An 18,257-nucleotide genomic window follows, 5' to 3' on the forward strand; every position below is an offset into this window, starting at 1 on the left:
GTGTGTGTGTTTCCAGCAGCGTTTTCCCTTCGCTTGCTTGCTTTTCTTTTTCTCTGCAGGTTCTGTTCTGGGAAGCGGGCTTGTTAAAATCACTCCTGCGGATCCGGGCCTGGGGTCATCACGCTGGCATTGCTGACAAATCTGTTTCCCCCTTTCTCCAGCTCTCCTGGCAGAGAGCGTGAGGGTTCAGTGGCCTGAACCGTCTCTGGGAGAGGAGCGCGGCTGGACAGACATCCTTGCGCGCAGCTGGTGGGGACAGAAAGTGGAACATGCTTTGCGGAGAGCAGTGTGGCAGGACGTAGCACAAGTGTGCAAGCTGTTCACCAGCCTTGGCTGGGCTATTCCACAAGGACAGAGCCCTGTGTACGGAGAGGGGTCCCCACATAAGGATCTTGAAGAGACTGGGAAGAAACTTAAGGGGCTAATGACAGGGGATGGTTAAATGAATTGTGGCCTCTCCCCTAGATGGAATTACAGGGAGCCAGCAAAAACCATCACCTGAAAACTGCAGGCATCTGGAAATTTGCGCATGGCCTAAGCGTAAATGATGCTGTGGTTATGCCAATGAAACCTGCTCATTGCAAAGCATTTAGAGAACACGAAAAAGCATAAAAGCAAAATAATAATCTCATAGAATATCATCAAAGATAACGCCACCAACACTTGAATGCTGTTAAAATACGAGTGAAGAACAATAAGGTCAAATCATACTCAGATTACTAAGGATGTGTGCAAACAGTCTGCCTCATTCATTCAGGTGTCCGTGTAAAAAATAGAAAAATTGAAGATATCCTAATTTCCAAGCAAAGGAGGCTGGCTGAGCCCACATGATGACCAGTCTGCATGTAAGGATTATAATTATCGACACAGAAATAAGTGACGAGATCAGAGGCAGTTACTGAGGGTTTCCTTGTGCTCCCAAACTCCTGGTTTTGAAAAACAATGTGTATCTGATATTAAAGGTGAGCAGCGACTAACTTTGAGTAGTAGACTTCCAAGGGGTTTGGCTTTTATGTTTTCTGCTTGCGTTACTTGCACAATAAAAAAGCAGGAAAACTGCTTTCAGTATGATCATGAGTTTGTAAAATAAACTAAAGCTATATATAAACAAACAACGGCAAGGTGCTATACAAAGCTATAAAATGCAAACTCTCTTTGGGTCACGGATCTGACAAGGTTTTCTTTCTTCTTTTTTTTTTTTTCCCCCTTCTATTTTGGGTGTTTCCAGATTTTCTAAACTGGATGAATATTAAAGGATATTTATAGTACCCCATTTTGTAACAGGAAAAATCCATACATGTAATTATGTATGTTGCAGGGGAGTCCATTATTTGAATGAACCTCCCTTCTATAGGGAGTTCGTCTGTTTTGTTCACTGTTGTTTTCCCCAGCTCCTGATACAGTGCTTGGCACAGAGTAGGTACTCAATAAATATCCACAGACCGACAGATCAAATCGTCTGGAGAAAAGGCCTAGAATAATAAACCCCAGGCCACTGAGGTGAGTTACATTAGGGAAATGGGACCCGCCGTGGGTGGGTATGTTTTCTATCTGACAGTAAATAATATACTGAAGTTTGTCTCTTTTTGTTGCCATGAACATTTGCTGTTTGGGGGAAAATATTAAGTGATGAAATAAAACACATGAGTAAGTTATCTAATGGAAGAAGTCAGCACAGTGGGTGGAACTGCCCTGGGTATTGTTTTTTCGTAAGAGGAGCTCAGGGTCCACAGGGACCCCGAGCAGGCAGCTCTCAGCAGGAAATACCAGAATCTGCGGAGCGCCGGGCCCCCAGCTCAGCGCTGCGGCACCGCTGGGTCTGGGCCTCAGGAAGCTTGCCCGCAAGCAGAGAAGACAGACTTTAAAGACATAACGCCAGTGCTTACATTGGGAATGAGCCCCGACCCTTTACACAAGGGAGCCCTGCTGGTATCTTTGACCCCATCTCCTGCCCCGCCGCCTCCCCATGACCTGCTGCCCCCCCATCTCCTTCGCCTTCCACAGATAGGCCAAGAAGGGTGTGAGAGATGAAGTAAGATTGATAACTGGCCATCGGACTTGGAAAAATATCTTTCGTTTTGTCTTTTTTTTTTTTTTTTTTTTAACAAGATTCATGGGTAGTTTGAGATTAAGAAAAGATGAAAACAATTGCATCAGAAGTGAAAAAATAAGCCTGGATGCTTTTCTAACAGAAAAACAAAGAAAAAAAACAAACCAACTCAGAACCAAAACTTGCTGAGGGAAACAGGGCCACTGCAATCTCCGTGTGCAATTCTTCCAGAAGCCTGCCTCATCAGGACGCGGAGCCAAGGCTGAAACGTACATTTCCCAAGAGCCAGCCTTCCCCTGATGGGTGCTCACTGCCACTCGGAAGGGAGCCTGTCTGCGCCCTAGCAGCAGTGGGCCACCAGAGCAGGGGTCTCAGGGACAGGCTGGAGGGCATCCATCAGGTTTCCACAGGTTCCCAGGAGCCCAGGGCCTGGGAGGCTATGGCTGGAGCTCTGGCAGTGCTCCCAGGGCTCAGCATCCACCCTGACCCCACAGCTGGAGCAGCTGGGCATCCCCCCACCCTGGCCTCAATCATCATTGGCCATTTTCGGCGGGGGGTGGGGGGGATTCTCCAAACACGGCAGCACCTCATCAGGCACCACTTTGGGCGTCTTCTGGGTTATGACTGAATGTCTGTGAACAAGAGCGTCTGGTACAGGAGTGTGGATGGGAATAGGCACCAGGAGTGAAAGAAGGCAGACTCTGGAGTGTGTACTCACGTGCACGAGTGTGCCAAGCCTGTGTTCACATGCATGTGCATGGGTGGGCCCAGGGGCAACAGAGATGTAAGTATGTGCCCAGGATGGTTGTGTGTGCAGGAATGTGCAACGGGGCAGCTCAGGAATATGGCAGAAGGGCACCAGGGACCAGGGGTGGGAGGGGGTGTGAACTGTGCACAGGAGAGAATCTCAATGTGAGTGTGAGCCTGTTGGTGGCATGAGAGGGTGTGTCTGCACCCGAGGTGTGAACAGATAGATGTCTGGGAGGGGTGTGGGTATATGTGAATGTGTGTGCGGGCAGGCGGGGCCAGAGCGGGATGTGTGTGCAGAGGGGGCACGAGAGTGATGGGAATGGCGTATACATGAGTGTGAGTGCGAGGGTGAGTGTGCTGACCTAAGAGCTGTGGTGCAGGGGCTACAGCGTGTGTGGGGACCACTGTCTGTGCGTACATGGGTGTGCCCAGCTATGGATGGGCCTGGCACACACAGGGAGGTGAGAGAGGAAGGAGGGCAGAGGAGACACTTTCTCAAGTCTGGTTCATGGTGCGCAACGTCCTACGTGGCCCCTGGCACTGGGTCCTGCCCTTGACGGGAGGCTCAAACCTTCACTGAGCTCCTACTTACTGGGTGCTAGCACAGGGCGCAGTGGCAAAGAGGCCAGCCCGGAACTGGGGCTCGTGACCCTGGGTGGAGCACACGGTCCCTTGGAGGGGGCTGCATGGGCGGTTGGCTGTGTAGCCTCTGCAGTTCTCAAGCGAGGAGCTTGGGGCTCTGATGCAGGAGAACCAGGGCTCTGCCAGCTGCAGCGAGAGGCTGATTTTCCTCCAGAGTCAGAATGATTCATTCATGCCCTTTCAAACCTCGCTCTACTGCCAAACTCTGTCCTAGATGCCACAGGACACAGAGCCAAGTAAAATGGGTCCCCACCCTCATATAGGGCAGAGTCCTGGACACAGTGAGCAAAAAGAGGCTTGGGGATAGGGTCTTAGAAGAGGGGTGGGATCTGGGAAGACTTCCTGGAGGTGGCGGCCCCTGAGCTGGATCTTGAAAGCTGACAGAGGCTGGGGAGAAGGGAAGGCACTGGAGTTTGGGGAACCATGTGAGCAAGAGTGCAGAGGAGAGAAGAGGGGTTGGCACGATGCCGGGACCGGAGCAGAGTCTTGGGACATGCTCTGTGGCTGTGAGCAAGCTGGGGTGGGGCTAGCCTGGGCTAACCTAGCGTGGCTTCAGTTACCATCTCATCTGAACAGCGGGGCATCACTGCGTGGAGATGCCCCAGGGGCTGCGGAAGAAACGACCACCTGCACTGGAACCAGCACAAATAGGGATGCACGTGGCCTTGTGAATAAGGTGGGGGGCGGGCCTGGTGGGCCCAGGGTATTCTTTCCTCCATGCCCCCCACCTCCCAGGCAACTCCGAGAACTGGGCACTGTCCAGGTCCTTGCAGGCAGAGGGCAGAACTTGGTAGCCCCTTCACATAGCAGGTTAGCTCCTAAGAGGATGCTGCAACAGTCTAAAGCTTGCGCTTTGGAGCCAGAAGACTCTAGGGGGTGTCTTGGAGAAGTCACTTTTCTCTAAGCTGCTGCCTTCTCACCTGGAAAGAAGGGGCACCATCTCCCCCCAAGGCCAGATGTCCAGCATTTAGAAGAGCCGGTCTGAGATCTGTATGTTTCTTTGATTCCTCTCTTTCCCCCCGTCCCACAATCAGCTGGTAGCAGAGCTCACTGGCGCACGGCCTGAGATGTAGCCAGACTCTGACCTCTTCTTACCACCTCTGCTGCACCACCCTCACCCAGATCCTTATCTCAGCTTCCGAACCAGCCTCCCTGCTCCACTTGACCTCTCTACGATACGCACTCCCCCTGCAGCCAGAGGAGCCTCTAAAACCGAAGCCAGGTAACACCCTTTCTCGGTGCCAAATGCTCCTGCAGCCTGCCCTGCACTCCCAGTGAGCCCCAGCATCCTTGCGGGGACACCGGTGGCCGAGCAGCCTTGCTCTCTATCATGCCAGATTCTCCACTCACCTCAGGGCCTTTGCACTAGCCAGTGCCTCTGCCTGGCACGCTCATCCCCTAGATATCCGCACGTTGGGTCCCTCCCCTGCTTCAGGCCTGAGAGGCCTTCCTTGGCAATGTGGGTAAAACACGACCCTCTCAATGTCCCTTGCTCTGCTTTATTTTTCTACGTGTCACCCACCACTTGACATATTACGTAGGCATTTGTCCATTTCATTAGCATCCATCTCCCCATCCTAGGCTTACTATAAGGCCATTGAGAGGGCCTTAGTCTTGTTGCCGGCAGTATCTTCCAGGTTCATACCATTGCCTGGCATTGGCTAAATGTATGTTCTGGATCAGATTCTAACTCTGCCCGTCACGAGACTCCAGCAAGTGTCTTAACCTCTTTGGCCCTCTGGTTTCTCATCTGCAGAATAAGGATGATGATAATAACACTAAGGTGGTTCTAGGATGAAACAGGCTAATGTGTGTAAAGAGCTCAGCGCCGTGCCTGGCACAGAGGAGGTACTCAGTGCTCGGCAGCGGATATTTAAGGATGAAGAGGATGACAGATGATTGCGGCCTGAAGCCCCAGAAACCAAGGATTCCCTTCCAGGCAGAACCAGCTCTGCCCCAACGTCTGCACAAGACCACTTGCAGCTGGACCTGCGCGCAGGCCATGCGCACGGTTGGCAGGAGGCCGGGAGGCAGGGAGCGCCAGAGGCCCTGCTGAGCATTCGCTGGGTTTAGATGGGACCTGGAGGTAATGAAGAAATGCTTGCAGTGCAGCCCTGTTTGCAAAGCAGCAGGGAAAAAAACTATCAGTTGTGTGCGCTGGAAGCAGCCTTGGCGTTCGTTCGCCAGGCCTGGGGACGGGGGGCACCGTCCCCTTCCTTGACAACCTAAGGACCTTCTTCCCCCCTCCCCACTTTGCAGAGGGGGAAACTGAGGGCCAGAAGTGAGGCCTGGAGAGGCTGGGAACCCAGGGGAGGTCCTTCCAATCTCCAGGCCCAGCCGTTCCTCTAGAACAGGGGCTGCCCGACCACGCTGTCACTGTACAACATGCGGTTGAGGCCACATACAGGAAACCCTCATTTAACCATCACGACAGACAGCCGAGTGAGGCAAGGGCTGTTGTCACCAGCCCCTGCCTACAGGTGAGACTCTGAGAGGCGGGGTAGGGGCACAGGCGTCAGTCATGCACGATCTCGTCTCCCCGCGACCAGGTCCCCTCCAGCGCTGGCTGCGGGATGCTCAGGCTGCCAAGGATGCGCACACATTTTCCCAGCTGAGATGCAGGCCCCCTTAAAAGCCTCACGCATTTATTAAACGACATTTGCCAAGGTTTCAGCACACTCTGCTGCCGACAGCAGACAGTCTCCGGACGAGATTTTTTTCCCCAAGCTGACACTATTCACTGATGCCTTTTATAGCGCTTTCTGCAGTTCGCAAAAGCACTTTCTGTAGCTCTTAATTCCCTTAAGCCTCAACTGTCTCTGTGTGGGAGGAAAGAGCGGTAGCGCTCCCATTCTACAGATGAGGAAACTGAGGTGCAGGGCAAGGAAGACACCTGCTCCAGAGCACACGGCCCAAAAGCGGCACGTGCTGCATTCACTGAGGAATGTGCCCCGAAGTGGGTGCCTCTCCACTGCCTCCCCTGCCGCTGAGGGCCTGGGGTACCACTGAAGGGCAAGATGAGCATCTGGGCTGGAGCTTCAGAGATGGAAGGGACCAGCAGGAGAGCAGCCAAGCTGAGCCTCTGCTTCACAGAAGGGCAAACGAGGCCCAGAGCAACAGTCTAGTGGGTTCCAGGTCCCGACTGGTTAAATAATGGAGCAGGACCTCCACCTGCTCTTTAGAATCATTACATAATGATCACATGACAGTAACACTAAGAGTAATGATGGCTACTGACAATTACCAAGACAGGCCTCACCAACTACCTTAGGGACCCCGTAACACACGCTGTCACCACCCCCACTTCACAGAGGGCAAGGCTGAGGCTCACTTGGCCAAGGTCCCAGGGCTGCAGAGTGGCCTTTCTCCACCTGTGGCGTCACCCACTGCATCAGGTGGCCTTGTGCAATGAAAGACCCTTTGGGAGAGATAGGCACTGAGTCAGGCCCTCCAAGCCGAACCCTGGCCCAGACAGTGTAGCATGAACTGCGTCACATGTCACGGTTCGTCTGCTCATTGACCCTGGTGTCTACCCCGGAGCAAGCCATTCTGTACAGCCAGAATTTAAGGACCAATTCTGGGCTTTCTGGGCCCCTTCCTCCGCCCTGGCTATTTCCAGGGCTTCCTATTTCAGCACGATGGGCGGGGATTTGCAGTGTGGTCACGGCTCCCCGCTACAGAGGCAGGACTGTGTAGTATTTAGTGCCCAGCTCTGCTTTCCAACCAAGGTTACGGCCTGTGTGACCTCATGGCTCTGAGCCTCCCTTTATTTATTTATTTATTTATTGTTTTTTTAGGGCCCACCCATGGCTTATGGAAGTTCTCAGGCTAGGGGTGGAATCAGAGCTGCAGCTGCCAGCCTATGCCACAGCCACAGCAACTCAAGATCTGAGTTGCGTCTATGACCTACACCACAGCTCATGGCAACACCGGATCCTTAACCCACTGAGCGAGGCCAGGGATGGAATCCGTGTCCTCATGCATATCAGTCAGGTTCATTACCACTGAGCCACAATGGGAACTCCTGAGCCTCCTTTTTAAAATGAGGATCTTTCTTCATTCAACCAATATGTATTCACCTGCCTATACGTTACCAGGCCTTGTGCTAAGGTCCTGGGAGGCCCAAGAGTGGCCAAGACAGACGTAGTCCAAACTCTCATGTAGCTTATATTCTAGTGGGGGAAATAGGGCTGAAGTAATGAAACAAATATAGAAACGGTTACGGGTGCTAAGAAACAAATGAATTTGGTGCCGTGATAGGGAATAACAGGGGAAGCAGTTTTAGAATGGGGGGATTGGGAAAGGCATCTCTGAGGAGGTGAGACTGCAGCTGAAACCCGAAGGAAGCAAAGGCCAGGGGAGATGTTCCAGTAAGAAAAGAGCATGTGCAAAGGCCCTGAGGTAGGAAAGCAGATGGTACGTAGGAGGGCCAGAAAGAAGACTGCTGTGGCTGAAGCCCATGGAGGAAGGCCGTTGTGGTACCAGCCAGCGTGGTACCAGTTGGGGCTGGAAGAGGCCATGTCTCATGGATCATGCTAAGAGGTTTGATTTTATTCCAAGGGCAGTGAGAACCATTTTAAAGTTAGAAGAACCAAAGAGGATTTGATTCACTCCAGTTGCTATGGGTGAAGAGCCTAGAGGGGGCAAGAGTGGGAACAGGAAAGCAGAGATGAAGGTGCTGTGGCATTTAGGGGTCTGAGCTCAAATCCCAGCTCTGCAATTACAAGCTGTGTGACCTTAGGCAAGTCCCTTCACCTCTCTGAGTCTCTGTTTCTTCATCTGTCCAGTGCATCTAAAAATAATTCTCATCTCCCAGAACTGTGATGATAATTAAAGGAGACAACGTTCAGAGCAAAGAGCCTGTCACATGAACCAGCGTGTTCAGTGTCAAGTGCACAGTGAACCAGATGCTACTTGGTTGGGCCCTGACCTCTCCTAACGCCCCCCACTGCCCATCTCCCTTAACTCCAGCCTCACTGGCTGTTCCTGACACACAGCTAACCCACTCCAGCCCCAGGGCCTTTGCACTTGCCACTCCTTCTGTGTGGTACGCTCCCCCTCCCCATATTCCCATGGCTGCTCCCTCAGTTCTATCCAAGCCTCTGCTCCTCAGAGAGGCCCTCTTTCTGTCCCCACTCAACCTTCTATTCCTCGACCTGCTTTCATTTTCTTCATGGTACTTGTTTCCACCGACACAATGTTTCCTTGCGTCTGTTCTTCCTTCCTCACTAGAATCGCAGCTCTACAAGAGCAGGCGTTTTTGTCTGTCTGCAGTTGTAGCCCCAGCACCTAGAGGCATCCCTGGCGCACAGCGGATACTCAGATATATCTGTCGAGGGAAAATAAATACTGCATGTTCTCACTTATACATGGAATCTAAAAAATAGTCACATTCAGAGAGGCAGAGAGTAGAGGGGTGGTTGCTGGAAGCTGGGGGCAAGAGACATGGGAAATGTTGCTCAAAGGGCACAACCTTCGTTGCAAGATGAAAATTTTCTGGGGATACCATGGCAGCATGGCAACTATGGTGAACTATGCCATATTATATACTTGAAAGTTCTTTTTTTTTTTTTTGTCTTTTTGTCTTTTGCCATTTCTAGGGCCGCTCCCGCAGCATATGGAGGTTCCCAGGCTAGGGGTCTAATCAGAGCTGTAGCCACTGGCCGACACCACAGCCACAGCAATGTCAGATCCAAGCCGCGTCTGCGATCTACACCACAGCTCTCGGCAACGCCAGATCCTTAACCCACTGAGCAACGCCAGGGATTGAACCCACAACCTCATGGTTCCTAGTCGGATTTGTTTCCACTGCGCCACGACGGGAACTCCAATACTTGAAAGTTCTTAAGAGAGTGGATCTTAAAAGTTATCACCACCAAAAAAGTGAATAAATAAACACAAAGGTAATTACGGAGTTGTTAACTAACCTCATTGCGGTAATCATTTCACAATATACAGGTATATTAAATCATCATATTGGATACCTTAAACTTACTCTCAACAACCTATCAATAAAGCTGGAAGATATTTTAAAAATATCTGTTGAGTGAATATAACGAAAATGACCGGAAAAAGGACAAAAAGTGGTGAAGAGTAAACTGAGGCTTGGATCCAGTTTTATATCACCCTCACCGGCTATGTGGGCCTGGGAAGACTCCAACTCAGTTTGGGGAGCCTCAGTTTCCTTGGCTGTAAAATGGGAATGAAGGACTCCATGCTTTTGGCTCATTATAAGGATTAGGCAACAGCGCACATCCAAGTATCCACGGGTCAAATGACGCCTAATGTTGAGCATTTGCTTTACAATCCTCCCCCCTCCCCTCCACCCCCAGAAAAGTGAGGAGCAGGTGAAAGACGAATGGCAGATGAGTGTTGAAGCTGAGGTTTCTCATTTTGCAAATATTGGAAATTTTCTAAAATAAAGAGACAAGGAAGAGACGGCATGGATTCACGGCTCAGCCAGTGCCCAGCACGTAGTCCACTATTTCCTCTCAGATGGGCTGCCACTTCGGGGGGACACTGTGCGCTTTGAAGAACGGGGTCACTAGAGCCCTCCCTGGCATCATTACCCACCTGCCCTGGCTCCGTCCAACCCCCCTGCAGGCTCATCCCTCACCCCTGGAACCCTGCACCTGCTCACCCTCGCTCCTGGCACTAATCTGCAGCCATCGAACAGCCAGCGCCCCGAAACGGATGTGCCAGGAAGTCTTGCAGACACAAAGAACCAATTCTGTATAATGGCCAACTTCCACCTCCGCTGTTTTGCATGTCTCTGGACTGAGGGCCTGGCAGGACACCTGGCCAGGGAAAAGCCACCTTGCAGAGGCCCCATCAGAAGACCGGTTCCAGGACCGCCCAAGGTAACAGGAAAGCCATTTCAGCTGTGAAAATAGAGGCTTCCTTCTTCACTATGGGACAGAAGCGCATCTTGGGAACACGTGTGGCCTCTGCTTCCCAGGAGGAAACCCTGATTGACAGAAATGTGAGGGGAGCACCAAGAGGGCAGTTTGCCAGCACCCCTGGGCCTCAGCTTCTCTACCTGCCAGGGCCAAGTGATGCCTAGCGAATGCCACGGGTCCTGTGGGCAGGCCAATGGGAGTGGTTATCCTTCCCGATTCTGCTGCTTACTGGGTGGCCTTGAGCAAGGTGCTCTGCTTCTCTGAGCCTAGTTTTCTCGCTGATCAGATGGATTTGATGAGAACTGTGCCCACTACCCAGGATCCCTGGGAGTACCACCGGGATCATACATGCCAAGTGCTGAGCCCAGTAAGCGGCCGGAACCATGGTTCCCTCTATTATTACTTTGGTATTTTCCATGGAATGTGGGATCCTGTCAGATTTCTAGCTTTAAGATGGAAACTTCCAGCACAGCTCAGTTTTCAAAAGCCTTGGCCTGGATGACAGGGGGCTTGGCATGCCACCCACCCAGAACTTGCCAGGGATCTGCTGTGTGAGCCTGGGGTTGCAGTTTTCTCAGCCCCACAAAGAGGCGCTGACTGGCAGCTCTCTCAGGCCCCCTATGGCTCGGGGGCTGGAAATCCATAGTTCCAGACCTGTGGATCTGGACAGAGACACCTAGAGGCAGGTTGTGCCCGCAGCACTCAGTCCCAGTAATAATTCAATCACGCCAGTGAGCTGGCTTTCCACTAGACGTGGCACCCGCCCCAAACACACAAAAGCCACAGGGAGAAACACTTAAGTTCATGTTCACTCTCAGCAGATTTGTTTTGTGGGCACCCACTGTGTGCAAGGAGCTGCCCTGGGTGCTTTGCCGTCAGTCCCTTTGGCACAGGTATGGAAACCCAAACGGCACAAAACAACGACAATTACAACACCGGCTGAAGGTAAGATGCATGTAAGCTGCTACCGAGCGCTTACTACACACCAGGCACGGCTGCAAGCCTTACACATGCATTCGCCGACTTAAGCCTTGGAATGCAGTTGTCAACGTCATTGTCATTTTACAGATGAGAAAACCGAGACACAGAGGTCAGTAAATTGTCCAAGGAGGTAGTGGTGTTGGGAGTTGCCCCAGGGATGGGGGTGGCGGTGGGGTGTCTGAGCCAAGCCTGAGACTCAGCACCAGGCTGTGCTGCCTCTACATGGAGAGACTCCACTGCACAATGCTAAATATGCACTCACATGTGATAAAACAAAGAGATAGTGATATGTAGCCTCAGATAAATTCTGGGGGGAGGGTTTAGAGGAGGAAGGTGGAATTCTCGTGGAATGTGAGGCAGCACAGATGGAAGGCTGGGGAGGATTCAGACATAGGCAGAAGATAGGCAGGTACAGGGAAAGGCATCTCTGGTGGCAGGAACAGCATCCGCGAAGGCACAGAGATGAGAAAGAGCTGAAGGTGTGGATTTGTACAACGGAATGTACCGAGCTGGGCCAGGCTGCTTGTTAATGGGAATTAAAAGACCCAACACCTCCTGTTCTTATGTTTGGGGAATGTTGGAGTACACACGGTCCAGCTGGGGCTTCTACAACTGTGGGCCTTTACAGGGTCTCTTAGATGCCAGTGGCCTCGAGCCACCAGGAAAGCTTTGGCAGCAGCAAGGAAGCCTGGTCATCTTGCAGCATCTCAGCAGGTCAGCTCTTTGCGAAACATGTGGCTGAGAAACAGGGCCTGTCAGGGAGGGAGCCCGGGTCCTCTTGCAGGCTTTTTTTTTTTTTTTTTTTTTTCTTTTACAAAGAAAACTTGGACCCACTCAACAGTTTTGAGCAGGGGAGTGACATGATCTGAATTGTGTTGACAGACCAGAAATCTGAGCGCATTAAAAAGAGGTGGCGGCGGCGGTGGGGGGCGGGGGGGACACCTTCCATCAGTCCAGGACTACAAATAAGAAAATAATCTGTCGCATGGAGCCATTGGAAGCAGCGAGCGAGTGCGTGTGGGATCCGTACAACAGTTTTAGACTGCCTTCCTCTCACACACCCCCTCTCCATCTGTCGCAAAGGGCACCAGGAAGATGCAGGGAGGAAGATTCCAGCTCTGGGGGCTCCAGAGCTCCGCAGCCCAGATGGGGGGCTCTGATGGCAGCCGCACTGCTCCCAGGAGCTGTCGTTGATGAGGGCCAAGGGGCTGTCAGTGTTTCCAACCCCAGGGCACTTTCAGAGAAATGACTGCGCCCTCGTAAAAAGCCGATGCCCCAGAAAGAACCCTTCGCAAACCTCCATCTGAACAGGGCGGGGCCCCTCTGGCTCCCCCCAGCTTGGACAAAGTGCTCCTGATCAAGTCACTGACCTTCTTTCTTCAAAGGCTGCCCCACCACAGGGCCGGCTTCAAATCCTCGGCTCCCCACCTCTCCGTCCTTGGTGAGATTATTCCCCAGGTCTGGACCCTATTTTCTCCATCTGCAAAATGGGGATAAGAGCCTACGCATGGCTTCGCTGACTGATGACATTATGCAGACAAGGCGCTCAGCGCCCAGCCTGGAACACGGGTAACATGGAAGGAAGAGTGGTTTTCTTTCCTTCTCTTGACACATGGTTCCCATCAGGACTGCATACGTGCCGAATGATGGCAAGTAAAAGAATGAATCACCCCGCGAATCTCCACGGGGTTGGGGAAGGAATAATTAATGGCTAGAAAGCACCCAGAGAATACCACGGCCTTAAAGGACCTTCCACGGCCTGAGCTCTGTGGGGCCAACGCCCTCCCTCCCCGTTTCTCTTCTCATGAAAGAGGAAGTGAGAGGAACTTCACCACTTAGGAAAGTACAGAGGCGCGAGCATGCTACCTTCTACCAGACGGTCAGGGGTTCACCGCAGGGCCCAGACTGACCCCACACTCGACCTGGCCTTCTGCAAGAGTGAGGCGTGGAGGGGGGTTTATTTGAAACCTCCCCAGGAGAGGTCCCGCAGGTCTCCGGACCCGGTGGAGCCAAATGAGGAGGCCCAGGCTCTGTGTCAGGCACAGCGCTGCTGCTGCAGAATCGGGCTGCCCAGGTCTCCCCCGGCCCCTCGGCCTTCTCCCGGCCTCAGAGCCTCCCTCTGCGAAGTCGTTTGGGGAATCCAGCCTCGCCTTGGCTCCGAGAGCACAGGTTGGCGACTTCATCGGCACCTTTGTAGAATTTCCTTTTGGCAGCCTTGGCGTGGAGAGCAATCTTTAGAAACTTCTTTCCCTGCCTCCCCCCAACCCAGATCATTCACATGACCAGCCCCCACCAAAGAGTGATCATGTGAAGCCATAGCAATCATGTGACACCTCCCAGGCTGACAGTTCTGCTTGAGACACTAGTAGTCATTCAATCCAAAGCCACCTTCCCAAGCCTGACATTTGAGTTTCTCACTCAAACACATCCATTTTCTTAGAAACCTGGACAACTGCCCCCTTCTACCTTCCTGCCCGTCTGTCCTGCCCCTCTTCTGCTCTGGCATAAATTCCAGGCCTGGAGCCATGACAGGAGGGCCTGAGGCCCCAGCCCGCCGCCACCCCAGGTGGGTTCTACGCCAGGGCCAAATGCCACCAGGACCCCGTAGAACAGAGCTGGGAGGCTTGGGCTCTGGAGGTGACACGCTTCCCCAGCACCCTCCACCAAGAAACTTATTCTCACCTCCTAAGATTTATTTATTTCAAAGTTAATCTTGTCCCCTCTGCTGCTCTCACTTTTTCAGGCTATTGATGCTGAATGGATTGGAACGGAAGTTTTACGGCCTAATCTTTACCATTTTATAGATTGTTTTTATAGGCGAAAGGGGGAGAATCTGCTCCCAGGAAGGGTGTTGGTGTTCCCAGGCAGCCCTGGGCAGCGCCGCTGCCCATCAGAATACTCGTTACTCGGCGTCACCCCTCATTTGCCAGGGACGGAACCACGGGGTCCTGCACAGAGAAGGGTCTGCGATAGACATTGAGAAATTAACTCGGGCCCAGCTCCCCGCTTCGGGAAAAATCAGGCGCTTGTGAGAGACCCTTGTGTATTTCCAGCCCGGGAAGGAGGGCAGGGCAGGGCAGGACCTTGGACTTTTTTTTTTTTCGCTGGGTGCTGGGCGTTAATGGTCAGCTCAGGCAGGAAGGAGTGGATCAGAGATGCCACTGGCTCACCAGAGAGACGTGACACCTCTCAGGGGCCCCTCCTGCCCAGCAAGTGTAATCGAAAGACCTGTGGTGGAGGGGGTGGGAGGATGCCTGCGTGGATTCCAGGGGTTCAGGGGAAACTGCGGGGCAGAGAGACGCTGCTGTCCACCCCCACCTCTCCCTCCACCCACTCTTTGCTAGTTCTCCCTTTCTCACTGCCATCAGATGGTTACCAGTCTCTAGGCAAATGCCGAAGGAGGGGGGGGAGGTGGATACTGAGCTCATCTTTACCTCCCTCCTCAGGGGAGGGAGGGGCAGAGACCCCTCCACCGACGACACAGCTTCAAGGAACCAAACCCCCAAATCCCCATCTTTCCCACCCCAACTCCTTTAACACAGTTTTTCTGCCCCCCACACCCTCCCAAGGGACTCAACATTCTGCAAAACCCCTTTAAGAAGCAGGGCTCCTGAACGGTGACCTCACCCCTTGGCGAACACACGGTAGCCTTCAGAGCCCGCCTGCTGGAGACAGCCAGGTGTTTGATGTAGGCCAACAAAAAGACATGCTCAGAGCCACAGGTAACAGCCCCACAGAGCACCTGAACTGCAGGGAGCTGCCTGGAAGCCTGAGGAAGGCAGGAGGAAGGGGGAGAGAGGCAGGAGAGCAGCAGGGAACACGACCAGCCAGTGAGGGGCTTTGGCAACCTCGGAGGGGACAATCCGCCTGTTTTCACATCAGGATCTGTTGCATCGAGGCAGCTCACCCCAGGGTTACCTCGGCCTCCCCTCCTGGCTCTCCCCCCATCTAAGCCTGTTTTACTCTGCGCACAAGAAGGAGAGCTCACTCTTCCCTGGTTGCCACAGCCTGCTTCTGTTCCATCCCAGGCAGTACTGGAAAGACCTCTGCGCCCACCCCCTTCTCTCAGACCCCGAAGTCAAACATGGGGAAAACATAAGTCCAGGGAGGGAGCTTCCAGAGAAGCCAGAGGCGCCTTGCTCTGAAAGCCACTGACAGCCTGCCTCCCCCCTCAGATTGGGCAGGGACCTGAACCAACTCGTCTGGGTATGTCTGGGTGCCCAGCATAGTGCGGCACAGTCAGAGTCCAGAGAGACTGGGTTCCATCCTTGGCTGTGTGACCTTGGGCAAGTCGCTGACCCTCTCTGGACCTCAGTTTCCGCATCTGTAACCCTGGTTACCGGCACCTCTCCCCGATTACTGTTCAACAGTAGCCGGGTGGCTCCCAGGGGCCATCTGAGAGGCCTGAGCCTGAAATGTGGGGACGGCGGCGGCGGGAGCGGGGTGCTTACCTGTCCAGGCGCTCAACAAGGCGAGCAGCAGGCAGAGCAGCGGCCCGAGGCGGCCGGGGGCCGGGCGGGCGGGCTCCATGGGCCGCGGCTGCGGAGCGAGGAGGGAGAGCGGCCGTGAGTGCGCGCTCGGGCGGGCGCGGGCTGGAGCGGGGAAATGACTAAGGCTCCCCCCCTCTCCCCCCACCTCCCCTCCCGGCCGGGCTTTCCCCCTCCCTCCCCGGAACGGGCGCCTGGAGCGGCTTAGGAGCCGCCTTCAGCGCCGCGATTTTCGGAGAAACCCCCCCGCCGCCACCCCCCACCCCCCGAGATCGAGAGACAGAGAAGGGGGAGAGACCCCAAGCGCGCGAGAAACGAAGCCAGGGACGGCCCGCGAGAGGCGGCAGGAGAGGGAAACAGACCCAAGGGAGCCAGGCAGAGAGCCAGAGACACAGAGAGGCGAGAGAGGGAGAGAAAGAGCGAGCGAGCGAGCGGGCGCGGAGTGAGCGAGGCGGCGCGCAGATCGAGACAGCGCGGGAGAGGGAGGACCGCGAGGGCAGGGCGAGGGGCAGCGGGCCCAGCCGCCCCCGCCGCTGCCCACCTGCCCCGCCCGGGCTCCTCGCGGCGCCGCGGCTCGTCTCCTCCGGCCCGCAGTCCCGGCCGCGGCCCCCGCCTTCCTTCCCTTCCCCTCCTCCCTCCGGCCGCGCGGGAGGCTGCGGGGCTCGGGCCCCGCCGGCACCTCCGCCGAGCGCCCGCCCGCCCGCTGCGCGCCCCGGGGAGGGAGGGAGCGAGGGCGGCGCGCGCGGCCCCGGCACCCCCGGCACCCCCGGCCCGGCCCCGGCCGCGGCCCCCGCCGCCGGCGCCCCGCTCGGCTCGGGACTGGAGGAGCCTCGGCTCCAACAATGTGCCAGTTCAGAAGCCCGCGCGCGGCGGCCCCCGGCCCCGAACCGCCTCCCCCACCCCTCGCTCCCTCCCTCTGCCAGCCGGGCTCGGACCTGCGCGGCCGGCGAGGGCTGGAGGACAGTGGAAGCGCCGCCGGGGCTGCCCAGAGACCGGGCCCCTGGCTCCACTTTGCGCAAACTTGTTTTTCTAAGGTCAGCGCCGCGAGCCGACTAAATAGTCCTCTTAAGGTGGACTGGGGAAGTTGCGGTCGACCTCCCGCCGCCTCCGGACTCCGGGCCAGTCTCTGCTTCCCACCGCGGGAGGCTGCAGGCGGCGAGGGGAGCGGGGAGTGGAGGAAGGGGGGAGTCTGGCGTTCGCCCCTCCCCAGTGGCCCTGCCCGGGTGCCCTCAGCCGAAGGCCCCTCTCGGGGAGGGTGAGGGCCAGAGGGGCCCCGATTCTTTCAAAGCTGGGCCGAGGTGAAGGAAAAGCAGGAAGTAAGTGGAGGTAGGGGGAAGGGGAGAGGAAGGAGAGAGTGATGGTACAAAAATAGCGTGTGTGTAGGAAGGACTTCAGTACCGCCTGGAAAAGAGGCGCGGAGAGGAGAGGGAGCCAGAAGGGGGGCTGTGGCCGGGAAACCAGAGGGGCAGGGTCCGGCCTCCCTGGGGAGGTGGGCTCTCCGAACAGGTGCCTCTCTGTCAAGGATGGCTGCTTCAGGGGTGGGGGAGGCCCAGGCAGGGTGTGGGGCCAGGCGGAACTTGAAGGCCTGGGCTTCAGGAAGATGTCAGGCAGCCAGGAAGATGCAGGCAAGTGAGGAGAGCAGGGCCAAGGGGTCTGGAGGCGGGACAGAGCCTGCTGGTGAGAAAAAAGCAACCTTTCTCCCTCTTTCAATCTCTCTGTCTCTCTCCTTCCCTGAGGAAAAGCTGTGTTACCAGTAGCAGCCAGGTCAGGGCTAGGGGGTGGCAATACTCTGGGCCCCTGACCAAAGAAGCCTCCAGATTGTGGGAGGGAAGGGAGTCCAAGACCCTCTTATTGCTTATTTCCAATTAAGCAATGGCTTTAAAAAGCCATTAGAGCCGTACGAATGAAGCAAGGTAGAAGGACCAGTCCTATACATTGAGCCCAGAGAAGGAGTGAACTTGCTCCAGGCCACACAGCAAGGTCTGGGGTAGAAAGAAGATTTGAATTTCTGATTCCCAGGCTAAAGATCTTTGCAAAGTGGCCCTCGCCCCCGCCCCCATCCCCAGCCTCTCCGTCAAATGCTTGGTCCTGGTATGGTCTAAGGCAGACAGGATGCTGCTACGGACCCGATTCCCTAGCTTCAAGTCCTCTCAGCCACCTCTTGTGAGCTAGGTAGACTGGAGAAATACTTTGTCATTTTTGTGCCTCACTTTCCTTATCTGAAATGAGACTAACAGGAGTATCAACCTAAAAAAGTAGGTGTGAGGATTAGATAAATTAATATTTGTACAACACTTTAAAAATTGCCTAGCATGTGCCAAGAGCCACCTAGCATTTGATAAATGAGTCAGGTGTTTGACAGCCGTCCTAGCGAACCCATAGGGTTCTGGGCAGTATTGGAAGTGCAAGGGGATTGTGTTTCCTTTTGGTGCAGGAGAGACAGCAGTG

General features: G+C 54.6%; 1 protein-coding gene across 17 annotated transcripts in view; it reads right to left on the bottom strand.

Moving 5' to 3' along the window:
• Positions 1–16,863, bottom strand: part of SIRPA (signal regulatory protein alpha) — a 44,875-nt gene extending 28,012 nt beyond the window's left edge. For 4 of the 17 annotated variants that reach the window (XR_014831823.1, XM_085002883.1, XM_085002876.1 and 1 more), the window contains exons 1-2: positions 16,172–16,299; positions 15,774–15,861 (exon numbers count right to left, since the gene is read on the bottom strand). Coding sequence is in view for 16 of the 17 variants with exons in the window: in XM_085002883.1 (XP_084859009.1) it covers positions 15,774–15,852 (79 nt within the window). In the remaining variant the exon portion in view is untranslated. 17 annotated transcript variants of the gene reach the window in all.
• Between the last annotated feature and the right edge of the window lie 1,394 nt (positions 16,864–18,257).

This window comes from Sus scrofa, chromosome 17 (genome assembly GCF_054392235.1).
Source record: "Sus scrofa isolate SSC_HxYL_T2T_F1_AM1 chromosome 17, Sscrofa_HxYL_maternal_Yorkshire_Landrace_v2.0, whole genome shotgun sequence".
Lineage (NCBI taxonomy): Eukaryota > Metazoa > Chordata > Mammalia > Artiodactyla > Suidae > Sus > Sus scrofa.